This window comes from Rhinatrema bivittatum, chromosome 2, assembly GCF_901001135.1.
Source record: "Rhinatrema bivittatum chromosome 2, aRhiBiv1.1, whole genome shotgun sequence".
Classification (NCBI taxonomy): Eukaryota; Metazoa; Chordata; class Amphibia; order Gymnophiona; family Rhinatrematidae; genus Rhinatrema; species Rhinatrema bivittatum.
In genome coordinates this window covers 126,790,639-126,807,648 of record NC_042616.1, presented here as the reverse complement: position 1 = coordinate 126,807,648, position 17,010 = coordinate 126,790,639, and the positions used below count along the sequence as shown (strand labels likewise).

General features: G+C 39.9%; 1 protein-coding gene across 8 annotated transcripts in view; it reads right to left on the bottom strand.

Annotated features, from left to right (window-relative positions):
* The window catches only part of ARHGAP12 (Rho GTPase activating protein 12), a 287,089-nt gene that overhangs the window by 15,165 nt on the left and 254,914 nt on the right, over window positions 1-17,010 (bottom strand). For all 8 annotated transcript variants that reach the window (XM_029588589.1, XM_029588588.1, XM_029588591.1 and 5 more), the window contains 2 exons: window positions 15,826-15,924; window positions 7,958-8,035 (listed from right to left, as the gene is read on the bottom strand). In XM_029588589.1, coding sequence (XP_029444449.1) covers window positions 7,958-8,035; window positions 15,826-15,924 — 177 coding nt within the window. The remainder of the gene's footprint in view (window positions 1-7,957; window positions 8,036-15,825; window positions 15,925-17,010) is intronic.

The following is a 17,010-nucleotide window of genomic DNA, read 5'->3' as shown; positions in this document are numbered from 1 at the left end:
TTACCTCTAATGCATATCCTATTGAGAAAACACAACAAATAAGATTGATACAAATGCCTACATGCTAGTGAAATACCTCACCTCGGTCACACACCCAGAACTTTCCTTCACCGAGTACAGAAAGACCACAAATTATAAATATGGAGACAAACTGGAATGTGAAAACCAAAAAAGCTACTCTGCAAGCAGTGCAAACCTGGAGAAATGGAAAGAGAAATATAGCACCTACCATAGTCCCAGGTCTGCAATAATACACACAAAGTAACCCACACAAAGTTACACCTGTATTATGGGACACATTCAAACAGTAACAACCCTATCTATGAAAAGGCAACACTACAACTATTAAAAACAGGCCCTAAACACTAATACCCCTCCTATTAGGAAAACAGAATAAGCCAAGCTGCTATAGAGCCCCACACAGAAATAATTGTAAAGCCATACTAATAAATGTTACAAAACAGCTGATGAACAGAATAACATCCATCAATTAAAAACATAAAAATTATTAAAACATGTCCAAATATCAATAAAATATTTCAAAACAGCAGAAATCACATAATACCCAATAATTAAAATGGCAGACAATCAAGAAAAATAAATTTAAAAAGCCACCTTTACTTACCCTCTCCAGCAACTCTTTTACTCCTTTCCCTTCCAGGCCAATAGCACTCACCAGAAGCAGCAAGGGCTGCTGAAGCTCTGTCCTCACAGTCCTCTTCCTTAGCGCCCACAACCAGTCACTCACAACCCCCCCCCCCCAGTCTCGGCCTCTCACACACCCAACCCACCAGTCATCTTTCTGACCAGTCACATACACACACACACAGAAACATCACCTCCCTGACCAGTCTCTCTCTCATTCACATACAAATGCTCTCGCACCCACACACACAAGTTCTCACCCAGGCATCCATTCACACCCACACACACACAAGCTCTCACCCAGGCACCTATTCACATCCACACACACAAGCTCTCACCCAGGCACCCATTCACATCCACACCAGCTCTCACCCAGGTACCCATTCACACCCACACACAGCAGCTCATACAGCCAAACCTCTTCTTCCTTCGCTGCAGGGATGGGCTCCAGTTCTGCTGCGTCTTTACGCTGGCTGGCCTTGTTTTTCGCTGCCACGGGGATGGGCTCCCGTGGCGGCCTTGCTTGGTCAGGTTTCTTCACCGCCATGGGGATGAGCTCCCATGGCAGCCTTGGTCAGGGTTGGGTTTCCTCTTCGCCACCATGGGGATGAGCTCCTGTGGCGGCCTTGCTTTGTCAGGGTTCAACACTGCCATTCCTCCAATCCCACCCCCGGGCTATGCGATGCCCCTTCTTCCCTGGCCAAAGGCTTCCTCCCTTCTTTCTGCTCCCACTGGCAGGTAGAAGGGAGGAGGCTTCCAATTGGCTTGCATGGGGGCAGAAAAAATGAAGGAGGCTTCCCATTGGCATGCAGTGGCTGTAAAAAGGGAGAAAGGAAGTACAACTGGGGCAGTGGGACACCGGGAGCTGCGCCACACCGGTTGAGAATCCCTGCTCTAAAGTGCAATCTGCAGCCCATTGTAGGCAAGAGATGGTAAACAGTGTCAGATATAAGGCTCTCATTCATCAGCTGGTTCAACAAACATGTGTACAACTTTGAAAAAGCAACCCAAAGAAATGGACTGGTGTACTTAGCTCAAAACAAACCACTTTGGAGTCATAACGAAAGCTGCAATCAATACAAAATGCTCGACTGACATGTGATTCAATTGATCTAATTACATTATTATTTATTATTTATTTATTTTTTAACTTTTATATACAGACCTTCATGTATAAGAATACATATCAAATCGGTTTACAGTGAAACTCAAAAAATGCAAAGAGCAATACAAAGAACAGGGTTGTATGGAACGGGGGCAAAATCAAAAAGCCATGGGAAACATTAAGTAGCAAGAACAATTCAATACATATTACATTATAAATGCGTCCCTGACAGAGGGGACTATCCCAGGACTTTAAAAACAGAAAAAAAAATAATGAAGTCCATGGTTCATCTACTTTTTTTAAAAACCTTTAACTCTAATAAGCCTGATAATTATAGGCCTGTCTCTACTCTCCCTTTTCTAAACAAACATTTAAAAATAGTGAGTGGTTAGCTTCAAAAGTTTTAGATAGTACATTCTGGCTGGACCGAGCTTTAGGCCTGGCTGCAGAATAAAGACCATTTTGGTGGTCTTAATGGATGACCTGCATCATTAATATTTCTAGCTCTACCTGCTGCGTTTGATACAACTGGCCGCAACGTTCTCTTAAATTAGCTAGTAGAGCTTGGTTTAGGTGGCGTTGTTCTGAAATGGTTTACTTTTAGAAGCAGCCAGTTTGTGGCTGTGGAAAATGCATGTTCATGCACATGCTATCTTTTTCATGGCGTGCCACAAGGCTCCATCCATTTCACCCGCTCAAATAATTATCTGAAACATCTAGGAGACATTATCAAAAAAGCCAGCGTTTCATACTATACTTATGCTGTATTCAGTTATACTGTTCAATAGGATCAGACTGACAATACCTTGCGGCAGTGCTTGATTCCTTTAAGTCTAATAGATGTGCAAGGGTGATTGAAATCTGACCTATGGGGTTACTCTGATTAGAATGATTTAAAAGCAAGTTAGCTTTTTCTTAACTTTTTTTTCTATTTAGCTCTATTTTGCTTTATGATTCCTCGTATTTTGAGGACTGTGAGGGAGTTATATTAGTCTTTTTGTCGATGCTAAATTGTATTGTCATTTTATGTATGTATCATTACTTAATTCAAGTTTGTTCTTGAAATAGTTACACTGTATAATTGGAAATTAAATAAGCCCTAATAAAACTGAAGTTTAATGGGTAGGCAACCCAATATTGCAGAGTATAATCCCTCAAATTAGAATGGAAGGGGTCTCTGTACCTTTTAAGAATCAAGTGCACAGTTTGGGACTTATTCTTGAATCAGATTTCAGCATGAAAGCTCAGACTGCAGCAGTTGCCAAAAGCTTTTTCACTATTGCAGTAGATTCGATAATTAAGACCTTTGCTAGATAATGCATCTTTAACCACAGGAAGCCATGCTTTAATTAAATTTGGATATTCTAACACCCTGTATAATGGTCTACAAAAAAAAAAAAAAAGTATGAGAAAGCTACAATTCAGCATGTGACAACTCATGTTCTGCCAAAAATCAACTATTGTGAAAGGAATAGCCAACATTAAACAATCTACATTGAAAAGGAAGTATCTTCCTCACCAGGCCTATCGATCTTTCTTGAAGACTCGATAGACCTGATTAATAGCAGAGCTACCTTGATAGTTTCGTTTATAGCGGAACAGGAAAAGGAAAAATTGTTAAAAAAATTCTTTGCAGTAAAAGATATATTATTCTGTGGACATCGAGTCCAAATCTTTCCTGATGTGGCTCGTGCCACTCAGGTAAGGAGGAGGATCTTTTTGACCCTAAAGCCTAGAGTGTTAGCAACAGGCGCTACATTTTTTCTGAAATTTCCCCCTCTGTGTTTATTGAATTATAAAGGAAAGAGATATGGATTTTTAGATCCAACTCAATTGGAAACTTTTATATTAGACAAAAGTCAAGTTTCTGTATCAGAGATATGAGCCAATTAGAAAAGTATTAAACCTCACTCCTGGTATTACTGTTATAATTATATGTTAAATATATTATGAAGTAATCGTCTCCTCCAGTTATGGGGTTTAGTGGTATGTGAATTGAATGATTATGTTTGACTTAATATCGAAGGATATTATGAGAATGATATCAGAATTATGTTGTCACATTAAGTCACTAATTTCTTTTTTTTCATGAAGTGTAAAAACTGCTGAAAATTTAATAAAATATAAATTAAAAAAAAACAAAACAATCTACATTGGTTATCAATTCAGCTTAAAGTTTTTGTCCTTTGTTTTAAGGCTTTAAAACAATATCGATCCAAAGTATCTAGTTTACCACTTTATATATCTATGCAGGGTTTGGGTTCAGCTCAAGCAGCATTTCTTTATGTACAATCTTTACCTGAGATGAGATTAATAGGAACACAGAACAAGAGCTTTTCAAGTTCTTGTCCCAGTTTATGGAACGTTATCGAAGAAACACGATTATGCCTTTGTCTTTTAGATGTCTAGCTACAGCCTGGCTTTTTAAAATGAAGGCCTCAAATGACTTCTGTATAGAATGAAGGTTGATCAATCAAATTGTTTTAAAATCAGGTTTATGACTCTTATTCCTTTTAAGTTTACCTTTTGGTGTAATTTACCTTACTGCTGTTTCAATAAGATTCTTACATGTTTATAATGCAATTTTTATGTTTTTATTTATGACTTTGTTTTTTAATTGAGTTTTATATTTTTTTTAGTGCATCACTATATTTTTTGATAGATTGTACTGTTTGCTGTTTTTATCTCCTTGCTTTATGTTAAATGCTCTTGTTCTTCGCCTTGAGCTTTTCAAGAAAAGTCAGGTAAACACTTAGAAATAAATGGTTGAGAGCAAGATATTGGTATGCACAGACCTGGACAGAAACCTTGAAGTGACTGTATCTGATGATCTCAAGGCAGTAAAACAAGGTTGCCCAAACTTTTAGCCAAGTAACCCCATTTTAACATTTGAAAATTCACATGATAACCAACACAAATTAGCAGGGGTCCAGTATCCCTCCATCACTCAACTCTCACCTTACCCATGCTCCAACTCTCAATCGCCATCACCTCTCAACTTCCTCTCCGGCAACTGATACCCTAATATTTCTCAGCTCCTCACTCTTCCTCAACCTGTCCTCTCACCTCATCCAGCCCTTTTTGCATCCTCCGCAGCTAATCCCCTTTAACCTCCATCCCTTCTTATAACATAGCAACATACTAAATGACAGCAGAAAAAGTTTGAAATGGCCCATCTAGTCTGTCCACTAAGATTTTTCTGGTTAACTGCTGCTCTGTGCAGGTTATCCCCATGCCTTCTGTTTATGGTTGTAACTGTCATCCTCTCCCTCTCACCCCCATCCCCACCTCACCTCATCCCCTCCAAACCCTTCTCTCATCCCTTGGTGTATCCACCCCCTCACCCTCCTTAGCCAGTTCTGTATCACCACACTTCCTGCCAGCTAATCCAATCCTTAAACTCTTCATATGATGAGATCCCTCCCTTCAAACAGCCCCTCCATCCAAACACCCCCTGGCCAAGGTCAACAGCAACATTTTTGTTTATGCCTGGACCAATGGTGTATGATGGTTAATAGGAAAAGAAAGCAGGCAGACGATAGGGTCAACATTTTTCTCTTGGGTAGGTTGAATGATTGGCAAGGAGAGAGAAGAGCAGTGGCAATCTTCATCAACCCATGCAGACAGAGCCTTTCCCTTCTCCTCACTGTTGATCTCAAGCCCCACAGTGACCTACAAGCAGCAGCAGCATTAATAATGAAAGCACAGGGTGTGTGTAACTCCAATCCCTCCTCATGCAGAGCTTCCTGTTACCACAAACTCATGTGAGGCCTAGGCCACTACAGGGCCTGTAAGTACATGCTTGTTCCCAGGCCCCATACTGACTTCTACTACTAACGTTTCTACTGTTAGCACCTTAAGAGTGCTGCCTGAGGTAATTGTGACCATAGCTGAAGGTTGTGACGCTCCATTTGGGGTCATGTCCCACAGTTTGGGAAACTCTGTAGTAAAATATTATACTAAGAACTTAGCCTGAGGTTTACTAGATTAAGTACTACAAGGAAACATGCCTTATCTGTGAACAATCTACCTTTATAAATTCAGACTACATCTGATTATACCATTTTTATAAACTAGCCAAGACATTTTACTCAAGCCTTAACTTGATTTTATATATTTTAGCAATATTTTCTGTTAGTATTTTCTGATTACTTTAACATTGTACATTAATTTATGCAATATTTGTATTTATGCTATTTTTTAAAATCTTTTTATGGTTATGTTTATAAGTATTTGATTGTATATTATTTTGCTATCATACATAATTAAGAATATTTATATATTCCTGAGTAATAAGTCTGAATACACTTGAAATGGAAAATTAGGGGAAGTCAGATGAGCTGGGATCTCTAACACTGCATCAGGACTGAATGTGGGCAGATTATATACTGTAGGCCTAATGGTCCTTATCTGCTGTCATATTATATGAAAATGGGAGGCCACTAGTCTGGTAACTGTTTAGATTGTTATAAAGCTTTGTGGTAAGTCATGGGTGGTCGGGAGGTGCTGGCTATTGGATTAATGAGGGATCTTGTATGGTCATAACAAAATCCCATTGAAATCGCAGGAGCTCACATAGTCAGGTCTGTCTGGCAGGCTATTTAGGGGATCTAAACAGTTCAGTCATGCTCATATTCATAATTTACATTTTTTAAATTTTTGTTAATAGACATGAGAAAGGAAGCAAGTTAGGTGTGAAAATTGGGATTGTGTATGCACATCAGCCTAAAATGGTACAGTACAAATGAGGAAGATGAAAGCCTGTCCTTAGTAAGGAGAGAGATCTTACAAGTGGTCACGCTCTATAGCTGGCAGTTGGGATATATCCTTGCACTGCGGCCAGAAATAACTGAGCAGACAGGATGGATTGGTTTGGTCTTTTTCTGCCATTATGTACTAAGATACTATATATTACAGCAAGACTTATATTCATAAAATTCGTCATTCTACACTGTTGTATCTCAACTGAATAGCAGCTCCCGCTAATATGCATCATTAGCACATTTTTTTTTAAAGTAAAGTTTTGCTTTGTTTCTTAACTTTGTTAAAAAAAAAAAAAAAAAAAAGCCGGCTTTTTATTGATGTCAATTTTCTTAATTTCTAACCACTGATTTATTTGCACTAAGTGAGATACAGATTTGGACCCATGCACAACTTATTTTGTGTTGATTCAGTGCTATGGCAAAAGTAAGCATTACCAGGCAGCCCACGTCTCAATGCTGAGCACTGCCAGGCAGAATGTCTGCTGTTCGATCCTTGGGTTGGGGCCTCCTACTCCCAAGATTGATTGGGACAAAGGATGCTGCAGGGCAGCAGGGAGTAATGGTCGTAATTCAAGAGTAATATTTAGTGACTGTTTTAGGGACTGTGAAAGCAGGGGGTCTAGAAGGAACTTCAGTGCTTGGTTCCCAGTCAATGACTGTCACTGAAATGGCCAAGCAAGATATATTGGAAGGAGTTACTAAGGAAGGAGTTTCAAAAGAGGAGAAAAATTCCTGGTATTAATGAAGACTTATGTTCTGATTGAGCTAGGGGCCCAAAAAGAGCAAGAGGAAACTGCTGGGCCAAAATAAATAAATAAAGGAATCGTTACCTTGATAGCATCTTAATATATTTATGATCGGTTCAAATAAAGAACAGTTTGATTTCCTGCCTCCACCATGGAAAAAATACTGAATGAACTGAAAAAAATGGGTGTAAATTTGCAATGTTTGTTTAAAGGGGCAATGGATGTTTTATTGGGTGGAAGTAGAGGGTTAATTTTTAATTTTTTTGAAATATGTGCATGTACAGTGCTTTGATTTTTTTTTTTTAAATCAGGAAAGCGGTATAAAAGTATTTTATTAAATGAATGCCTGTGATGAAAAAATCTGCAATGATGAGTACTGCATTTAATTTACTGCAATGGAATCCATTTCTATTATTTCCATAACAAGCAATTTGATTGGATTATTAATTGGGAATTATTTCAGAACAATTACATACCAGTGAGATTACTGTAGCAGAGACAAATATATACATATAGGCAGCATACTCATTTATCTATCTAAAGTATATAATAAGAAAAGAATGTTATTTTCGTTTCTCGAGGATGATTATATTAAAAATAGAAAAGCAATGTTTTAGACAAGGGCAATAATTACATTTTAAAAACTTTGACCATTTGGTGATTTTTTTTTTTCTTATTTTTAAATTGATGATACCTACCATGGTTAACTGCAAATCTTAGCTTTTGTATCACTGCAAGGTTGCCACTTACTCTGTATAAACCATCAATTTCTAACCCTAAAAAACAAAAATATTGCAGAAAATATTCATGTTTTTCTTTATACATACGTTAACTTTTTTTTTTTTTTTAAATCTTACAATGAATTCCAAACATTCTTCATATCAAATACAGGCAGACAAAACATTACAATAAAGAGCTGCAACAGAAAAAGCAGAGTTGCTTACCTGTAACAGGTGTTCTCACAGGACAGCAGGATGCTAGTCCTCACATATGGGTGACATCATCAGGATGGAGCCCAATCACGGAACACTTTTGTCAAAGTTTCCAGAACTTTGACTGGCACTACTGAGCATGCCCAGCATGATACCAACCCTGCATCCAGCAGGAGTCCCCCTTCAGTCTCATGTATAGTAAAGTTCGAGCGAAAAATAAAATAAGAAAACATAACGGACCCAACTCTGCAGGGTGGCAGGCGGGTTCCGTGAGGACTAACATCCTGCTGTCCTGTGAGAACACCTGTTACAGGTAAGCAACTCTGCTTTCTCACAGGACAAGCAGGATAGTAGTCCTCACATGTGGGTGATTAGCAAGCTACAGGATGCCCGAATGTGATAGCCAAGCAGGATTGGCCAAAGATGGAAGCCTGTCTGCCAGCTTTTTCAAGACAGTAATGAGCTGCAAAGGTATGGAGGGAGCTCCATGTGGCAGCCCTACAGATGTCCGCAAGAGGAACAGAACGGAGGTGAGCCACTGACGTTGCCATTGCTCTTACAGAGTGTTCTTTAACATGGTCTTGAAGAGGAAGAGCTGCTTGATGATAGCAAAAGGAAATGCAATCTGCTATCCAGGTGGAAATGGTCTGTTTCCCTACCGGAGTACCAAATTTGGTTTTATCGAAAGAGATAAATAATTGGATGGATGCCCTGTGGGCTGCAGTACGATCTAAATAAAAAGCAAGAGCACATTTGCAGTCCAAGGAGTGGACAGCTCGCTCACCTGGTTGCGAGTGAGGTCTGGGAAAAAAAGTTGGAAGAGTTATATACTGATTTAAATGAAACTCAGAGACCACCTTTGGCAGGAATTTAGGGTGAGTACAGAGCACTACGCGGTCGTGAAGGAACCTAGTGTAAGGTGCATATGTGACTAATGCATGTAACTCACTGACCCTGCAAGCAGATGTAATAGCTATGAGAAAGATCACCTTCCAAGTGAGATGGCAAAGTTTGCAGGAATGCAAAGGCTCAAAGGGAGGCTTCATAAGTTGTGCTAGAACATTAAGGTCCCAGGTAGGAACTGGAGGATGAAGGGGAGGTTTAAGGTGTAGTAAACCCCTCATGAAGTGAGCCATGAGTGGTTGTGTTGATATCAGTGTTGTCAATACCTTTGTGATAAGCTGCGATAGCACTAATGTGTACACGAATAGAGGAAGTCTGTAATCCAGATTCCGAAAGATGCCAAAGGTAGTCCAGGAATTTTTCTAGGGAACAGGAAAAAGGGTCTATTTTCTTTGTCTCGTACCATGAGGAAAATCTTTTCCATTTTGTACAATAGGATCTCCTGGTGGAAGGCTTTTGTGAAGCTACGAGGACTTGTGAAACACTGTCGGATAGGTTTAAAGCTTGCAAAGTCAAACTTTCAACATCCAAGCTGTCAGGGATAGTGACTGGAGGTTGGGATGACGTAGTAGACCGTTGTTCTGAGTTATTAGCATTGGGTCTGTGCCCAGGCGAATGGGACATTGAACTGATAGGTCACAAAGGATGGGAAACCAGACCTGACGCGGCCAGGGAGGGGCTATGAAAATCATTGTTCCCTTGCCCTGCCGTAACTTCACTAGAGTCTTGCTGATGAGTGGAAGTGGAGGGTAAGCATAGAGGAGACCCACTGACCCTGAGTGGGTGAAGGCATCCCATGGGGGAGCTTCGTGGCTAGGGTGGAGAGAGTAGAAAGTCGTTACTTTGTGGTTGTGTATTGACGCAAGGAGGTCTACTTGCGGATGGCCCCACTGGTGAAATGTGTTCTGCTACCGTGGGGTTCAGGGACCATTCGTGGGGATGAAAAGTGCAGCTGAGATTGTCCATTACATTGCCCACATCTGCTAGATAAGTCGCCCTCAGCAATATGGAGTGGGAGAGAGCCCAGGCCCAGATCTACGCCGTCTTCTAACATAGTAGATAAGATCCTGTGCCCCCTTGTTTGTTTAGATTCCACATTGCAACCTGATTGTCGGTTTGTACAAGGACTACTTTGTTCGATAGGCAATCCTGAAAGGCAGAGAGGGCATATCGAATTGCACGGAGTTCTAGAAAATTTATCTGATGCTTTGACTCCACCTTGGTCCACAAACCCTGGGTCTGGAGGTTGTGGACGCGAGCTCCCCAACCCAGGGTAGATGCATCTGTGGTTAGTATAATTTGGGATTGTGGAGGCTGGAAAGGTAGTCCTAGAAGGAGATTGGACTTCTGTATCCATCAATTCAGGGAGAGAAGCAACTGATTGGTGACGTGGATAATGTGAGACATCTTTTAAATTGACTGGGACCATTGGGATTTTAAAGTCCATTGAGACACACTCATGGCTAAGTGGGCCATGGGAGTTATATGAACTGTGGACGCCATGTGGCCCAGTAAGGTCGTGATAAGCCACAGTGGTCTGGCGAGACTGAAGGAATCTTGCCATGATGGATAAGGATCCTGCCCTGGTCTGTGGGCGGATCGTTTTTGCCTGGAGAGTGTTGAGATCTGCTCCTGTGAACGAGATTTTTTGAGATGGAGTCAGATTGGATTTGGGGTAGTTGATAAGGAACCCCAGTGATTGGAGCAGATCGATTTGCAACGGAGTGACTGAGATGCTCCCCTTTGAGTCTGAGCCCTTATAAGCCAATCGTCCAGGTATGGATAGACGTGGACGTTTTTGCTTAAATGGGCTGCTACAACTGCCAGGCATTTTGTGAAAACCCTTGGGGCTGATGCCAATCTGAATGGTAGTACACGGTACTGAAAATGAGACTGACCTACTATGAATCTGAGGTATTTGCGATGAGGCGGATATATTGCGATGTGTGCATATGTCTCCTGTAGGTCCAGACAGCAAAGCCAATCTGTTCTTTGAATCAGTGGGAGGTTACCATTCTGAATTTTTCCTTTTTGAGATATTTGTTTAGGGCATGCAAATCCAAAATAGGACGAATGCCTCCTGATTTTTTTGGGATCAGGAAGTAGCAGGAGTAGAACCCTTGACCCCAATGCTGTCAAAGTACTGGTTCTACAGCACTGGATTGTAGAAGGGTCAAGATCTCTGCTTCAAGAAGCGAGGAGTGAATGTTTGGATTTGTGAGAGGAGGGAATAAGCCGTTTGGCGGTACAGTGAGAAAGTTTAGATGGTATCCTTGGCTTATTACAGAGAGTACCCACTGATCTGTCATGATGGTGTGCCATAGAGTGGAGAAGAGGAACAAGCAGACCCCATTGGAATAGCATGGGAAGGAAGAGATTGGCTGTTGCTCTCTAGAGGAGAGTCAAAAACCCAAAGCTGGCCCTGTTTGTGGAGCATGTTGGGTTTTTGGTGTTCTAGTCTGATGAGTCTGTCCTCTTTGGGGAGGTTTAGATTGTAGAGGATGAGATTGAGGTGGATAATACCATCTGGTTTTATATTGAAACCGTTTAGGATCTCATCTGAAAGATTGCTTTGTAGTGGAAGGATAATCTGAAGGAAGAGCAGACAGTTGACATAGGGTGTGTCATGGTGCTTTTTTTAATTGTGCAACTGTTTCTTGGATTTTGGTACCAAATAAGTTGTCACCAGTATATGGCAGGTCTGTGAGACAATCCTGAACCTCTTGTCGCAAGTCAGAGAATTTAAGCCATGCCCAACGTCGTGCACTGATGCCTGCTGCAGAAACCCTGGAGTCTGTGTCAAAGATATTTTTGGCAAGCAATTGACCACTTAGACCTGGTAACTTGATATGCAGGAATATTAGCAGAACACTCTGGAAAAAAATTCCCTTTCCAAAGAAATTCCTAAATAGACCAGCATATACATGTTCGGCTTCCACCTCTTAAGAGCTGAATCAACCATAATGTTCTAGTGAGGGAGCTTGACATGGTCAAAACTAGCAGCTGCCTGGATGCAATATTTATGTCTGATTAACAGGAAGTGCCAAATATTAATGTTCTCATTTTGTATTCATGGTATCCTGCAACAGAGCGTACAAAGACACTTGGGTGTATCCTGTTACTCCCACAGCCAAGCAAAGGTGCCCTGGGCTTTCCTGAGATCTGTAAATAAAAAAGAATGACCTTAACCATAATTCGAACAAAACTGGAAAAGAAAAAAGTTCTTTCATGGGATATAGTTTTCTAGCAATCTGGGAAGTTGTTCCATCTCAGAACCATTGTCCGTGCAACTATCAATGATAGTGTCTATGAACTCCTCTAACTCTGACTCTTCAGCTTAGAGAAAAGTGGTACAATATGAACTGGCAGGGGAGCAATTGGCACCAAGGAAGAACCTGGCATAGGTTTAATGATAAAATTGCCAGAGATGTCCAACATCTATAATGAAGTCACTGGAGGCAGACTACTCAACAAATCCATAAGCATCAAGAAATACCTATAGTACCTGACTGTTATGCGCTTTGATGTGTCGAAACGCGGAATATAAAAACCTAAATATATAAATAAAATAAGAAGCAGGCCACAAGAATCTTTGTGCCCTTGAGGAGTTAGCTGAATACGTCTATAATCATTCTGTCCATCTCTGAATGGAATGCCTCAAGTGACAGACATCCAGAAAGACCAAGCAGAGGAACAACTCAAAGCTTGGAGGAATGACTTAACTGGAGCAGACTAGCCTCAATGCAGGAAAGCAGGATATCCTCAAGGTGCAGTTACTTTGGAGCTTGGGACACTGAAGTCCGATGGGAAGCACCAAGATACCAACAACTCTGGCTCAAGACTCAAAACTCATTTGTTTTGACTTGAGTCAATTTCTTCAAGCTCTGCTGAAATTGATTTGATTGATAAGAGTGGAACTTTCTATTCTCTAGGGCAATCATCAATCACTTCAATGAGTTCTGGCCACTGGTGTGACCAGCTCCATAACCCTTTCACTGGGCTTCAAAGCCAGTGTTCAGCTGGACTTACTTGCTCCAGTCCAGTTCGCTTAATATCTGTCCAGCCTCAACTACTCATGGTGATATCCTTAGATAGAAGCCACATATGTGGAGATGATGTGTGATTCACCCAACACTTGTAGCATGCCTTGTAAAGATTTATGAGGCATATCTTCTGGGAGCATTTTAGGCACCTCTTACTTCTCATCAGTGGCCTATAAAATAGTCTATGAAGAATTACAAATAGCAATTTTCAAGTAAAGATGACAATGAGCAAAAAAATAAAGCCTTAGACAAAAGGCACCAAACAGTGCAGTACAGCAAAAGATGTGATCAAATGTTAAGAGAAAAAAAACTTTGGAAATGCGAAATCCTGCCCCCACCCCAAAAAAAGACACCCATCTACTGACACTAACATACAAAAATAATAAAAACCGACTGAAACAAAAATGTGGCAAATCCACAATGCAATTCAACAGGCCTAGCTGAAATGACCAGGCCCAATAATTTTCTGGTTAATGTTGTACTATTTCTGACCCCCTGAATTATCAGATGCACTGGCTCCAATAACTCTTCAAACGAACAGTTTGCACCCTTCCATCTTGTAATCCTGCACATAGGTATGAGGACCAAAACATCTTCACTTCAAAGTGTCAGCCATGGGAAGAGGCTATGTAGATGAGAGCCATAACTGTATAATGAGACTTCAAAGACCAGCAAAAACAGACTTCTCCAGACTAACACACACACACACACACCCCTTCTCTCTCTCTGCTGCATAGGTTTTTTGTAAAATACATACTTGTACTAAGCTTATATCTCTTAAATAAAACATTTGTATTGAATGAGTACCTGCCTTTGTGTGCACCTTGTGCTATTATATTCACTGCCTCTGAAAAGTGGATTCTGACCTTTACTATTCAATATTTCAAGCATCAAAAAGGCCAAAACCCAATAAAGACCTAAAATGGTGGCAGCAACAGTTTAATAGGGTGTCACTCTCCTTTAATAAGAAAAAACAAGAGCAACAGACCAACAATGCATGGTAAACATCATGCGCATAGCTTTCTAAGAATGTTCTGGAAGAGCCCTCTGATTGACATGTTTGATCCAAGCCACATGATCCTTTTATGTAGATCATTTCTTCTTCTTGCTATCAAAAAGATCTTTATAACCACTTTTCTAAATATATGTATGCAGTGTTTCTTGTGATAATTTGAGTTATGAAAATATTTGTAAATTGGAAATATTAAGAGATGTGAACATTTGCAAATTCTTTAAATTTAAATACAAATATTCATATTCAAACCAAGTCCTAATTTTCAAAGCATGTGAATACAGAGATTCATGTCAAGCCATGACCAGCTCAATTTTATGAAAATTGATTTGTGGTTAAATCCTTGCTCAGTTGACTAACTAAGATCTCCAATTGCACTCCACCTCAGATGGATTCAGATTTAATGAATTCCTTGCCTTAGGTAAATACACTAATATTTTTAGAGCATTAGAATATAATAGCACCAAAATTGGAGTAGCCATTATGCTGTCCTATATAACAGACACTGAGTTACATATCTGCAGCTATGAAAGTGGAATGCAGTTTAACCTGCAATAGAAGCACTGAGTAGACACTGAATTTTTCAGCAATGCTTTTTCATATATCTCACACCTCAGGCATATATCTCGCCCAGACCCAAATTGGTCATGGTGATTACAAATATTTGCTCTGCACTAGCATGCAGAGACAAGTAAAAGCTTCCTAATATAGAATGACCTGGGAGAGTAAGTTAAAATAACAGTCCTAGATTCAGATCTTGCTTCCATCACTGACACGCATCATGACCCTGGGCAAGTCATTACCTCATTTGCTTCAGGTACCTATTTAGATTGTAAGCTCCCTTGGGTGAAGGCTCATTGTACCTGTATATAATTTATTGCAATATACCCTGCTTTAGAGCAATAGATAAATTTACTTTATCATTTTTATTACTCTCCTTAAATAAAAATAAAAAATTAAATACAGAAAATACATATACAAAAACAGAGCTAAAAAAAAATCTTTCCCCTTCTAGACAGTACAGCATATAATCACTACACTAAAATCTTAAAGACACTATCCAAAAACTTGAGAAAAAAAATAGCAAACTTTTGGCCCTCTTCCTAAGCCTCACATAACAGTTTCTCGCTTGTGGAATAGCATTCTTCAGGGCTGGGCAGCAAAACTAAATGCCATGTACTTATGACCTGGCTTGGCCATTGTCAGAGAGCATTAAGCCCAGCATTGCATTTTTGTTCTGTCCCAGTATGGCATTTCTTATATTTTGTACATGCCAGGCGCTCAGCTGATAAAGATGGCAGTTATCAACAAATTTTGTTGAGAAGATCTGAGCTGACTAGTAGGAACGTAACAGGTCAACCTATTGGCCAAATATTTAGGCTCCCTCTATGCATGGACATTTAAAAGTCAAACATAGTATTTTAAATGCTGGAATCATCATATTCACAGGAAATGCGATTGCCCCCCATGTTCCTAGTCAGTTCAAGGTTATTCTAAAAATAAATCTTCCACCTAAGCAGAATTTCAGTCTATTTAGAGGCATATCATGAACTTTTCCTTTTTCCTTTTTAATTTTATACTCTCCTTTTTGGCATTTCAAAGCAGATTACATTTAATTTTATTGCAAACAGAATACATTCATACTAGTCATATTGAAAATGGCCTTTTTTGCATACCATATTCTTCGACATGTTGAATGCACATTATCACAAATTTTGGCACAGTAGTGTTCTCCCTTTGACATAGACTGGTTAAACTTGAACCAAATACTTGATCTGAAATGAAGAAATAACTGTATCTGTTAAGGAGACAAAGTATAAGGCATTGATCTCTTATATTAAGAGCTAATTTATGAAATAAAGCAATAGATACCAAGCTGTTGGGAGCAACAATAACTATTGTGGTAAAAAAAAAAAAAAAAAGGGAAGATAATGCCAACGACAGGCTGAGATACAGTTTTCCATATGCTATTTTACACGCAAATGACATTACTTAAGTAAATTTAAAGTTGAAAATCCTTAAGCATAAATATTTTCCCAGACTGAAAGTTGGCTATCCTTTCCATCCTAGCCAAACAGCCTAGCTTCCTAGGTAAATGGCTCTTGAAAATTGCCCATTCTGTAAGTAAAAGGATGTGTGTGAAACAATATACTTACTTTTATCTGGGGGGGAAAAGTAGGTGGGCTCAAAGGCAGGATAAGGATGGAGAAGGCAACATGCGCAGTTTTGCATTTTCAAAACCACTCACATTGTTTTTCTAGGGCAAATATATCTGCAGAAAGAGCAGGTGCAAATCTCTGTGGGTACTTTTTCCCTATACAATTTTCAAAGGGAAACACAAGCATTACTTTCTCTTTCAGAACTGATGCAAAGTCTGCAGGTAGAAGTATCCGCAGACTATACAATTACCCGTGCAGTTTTAAACACAACTTCTTTCATGTCCAGGTAGAATACTGCAGTACAGTTTAAGGTTTTTTGTTTGTTTTTTTTGCTTTTTTCAAGCCTACTGATGTTTACTGAATGTGGGTGTGATCCATATATGAGCAGTGAAGTTTGCAGTAGAACAGTGCCTGGACATGTGAATACAACAATCCTGTCAGACTTCTTTAGTTGTACATATCCATTAAATTATTACAACTCTTATTGTGTTTCACATTTATTTGATTTATATTCTTTCTGGCATTTCAAAATGGATTACATTCAGGTACTGTAGGTAATAGGTGGGCCAGGGCCGGATGGCAAGGGACCACCCAATAACGAGCGCGCCACCCCTCGAGGGAGTCGGCCCGCACCGGGGATGGAAAGGGAGAGGGAAGGGAGAATATAGAGCGTCATCGGAGGGCGCCCATGGCGCCAACCGA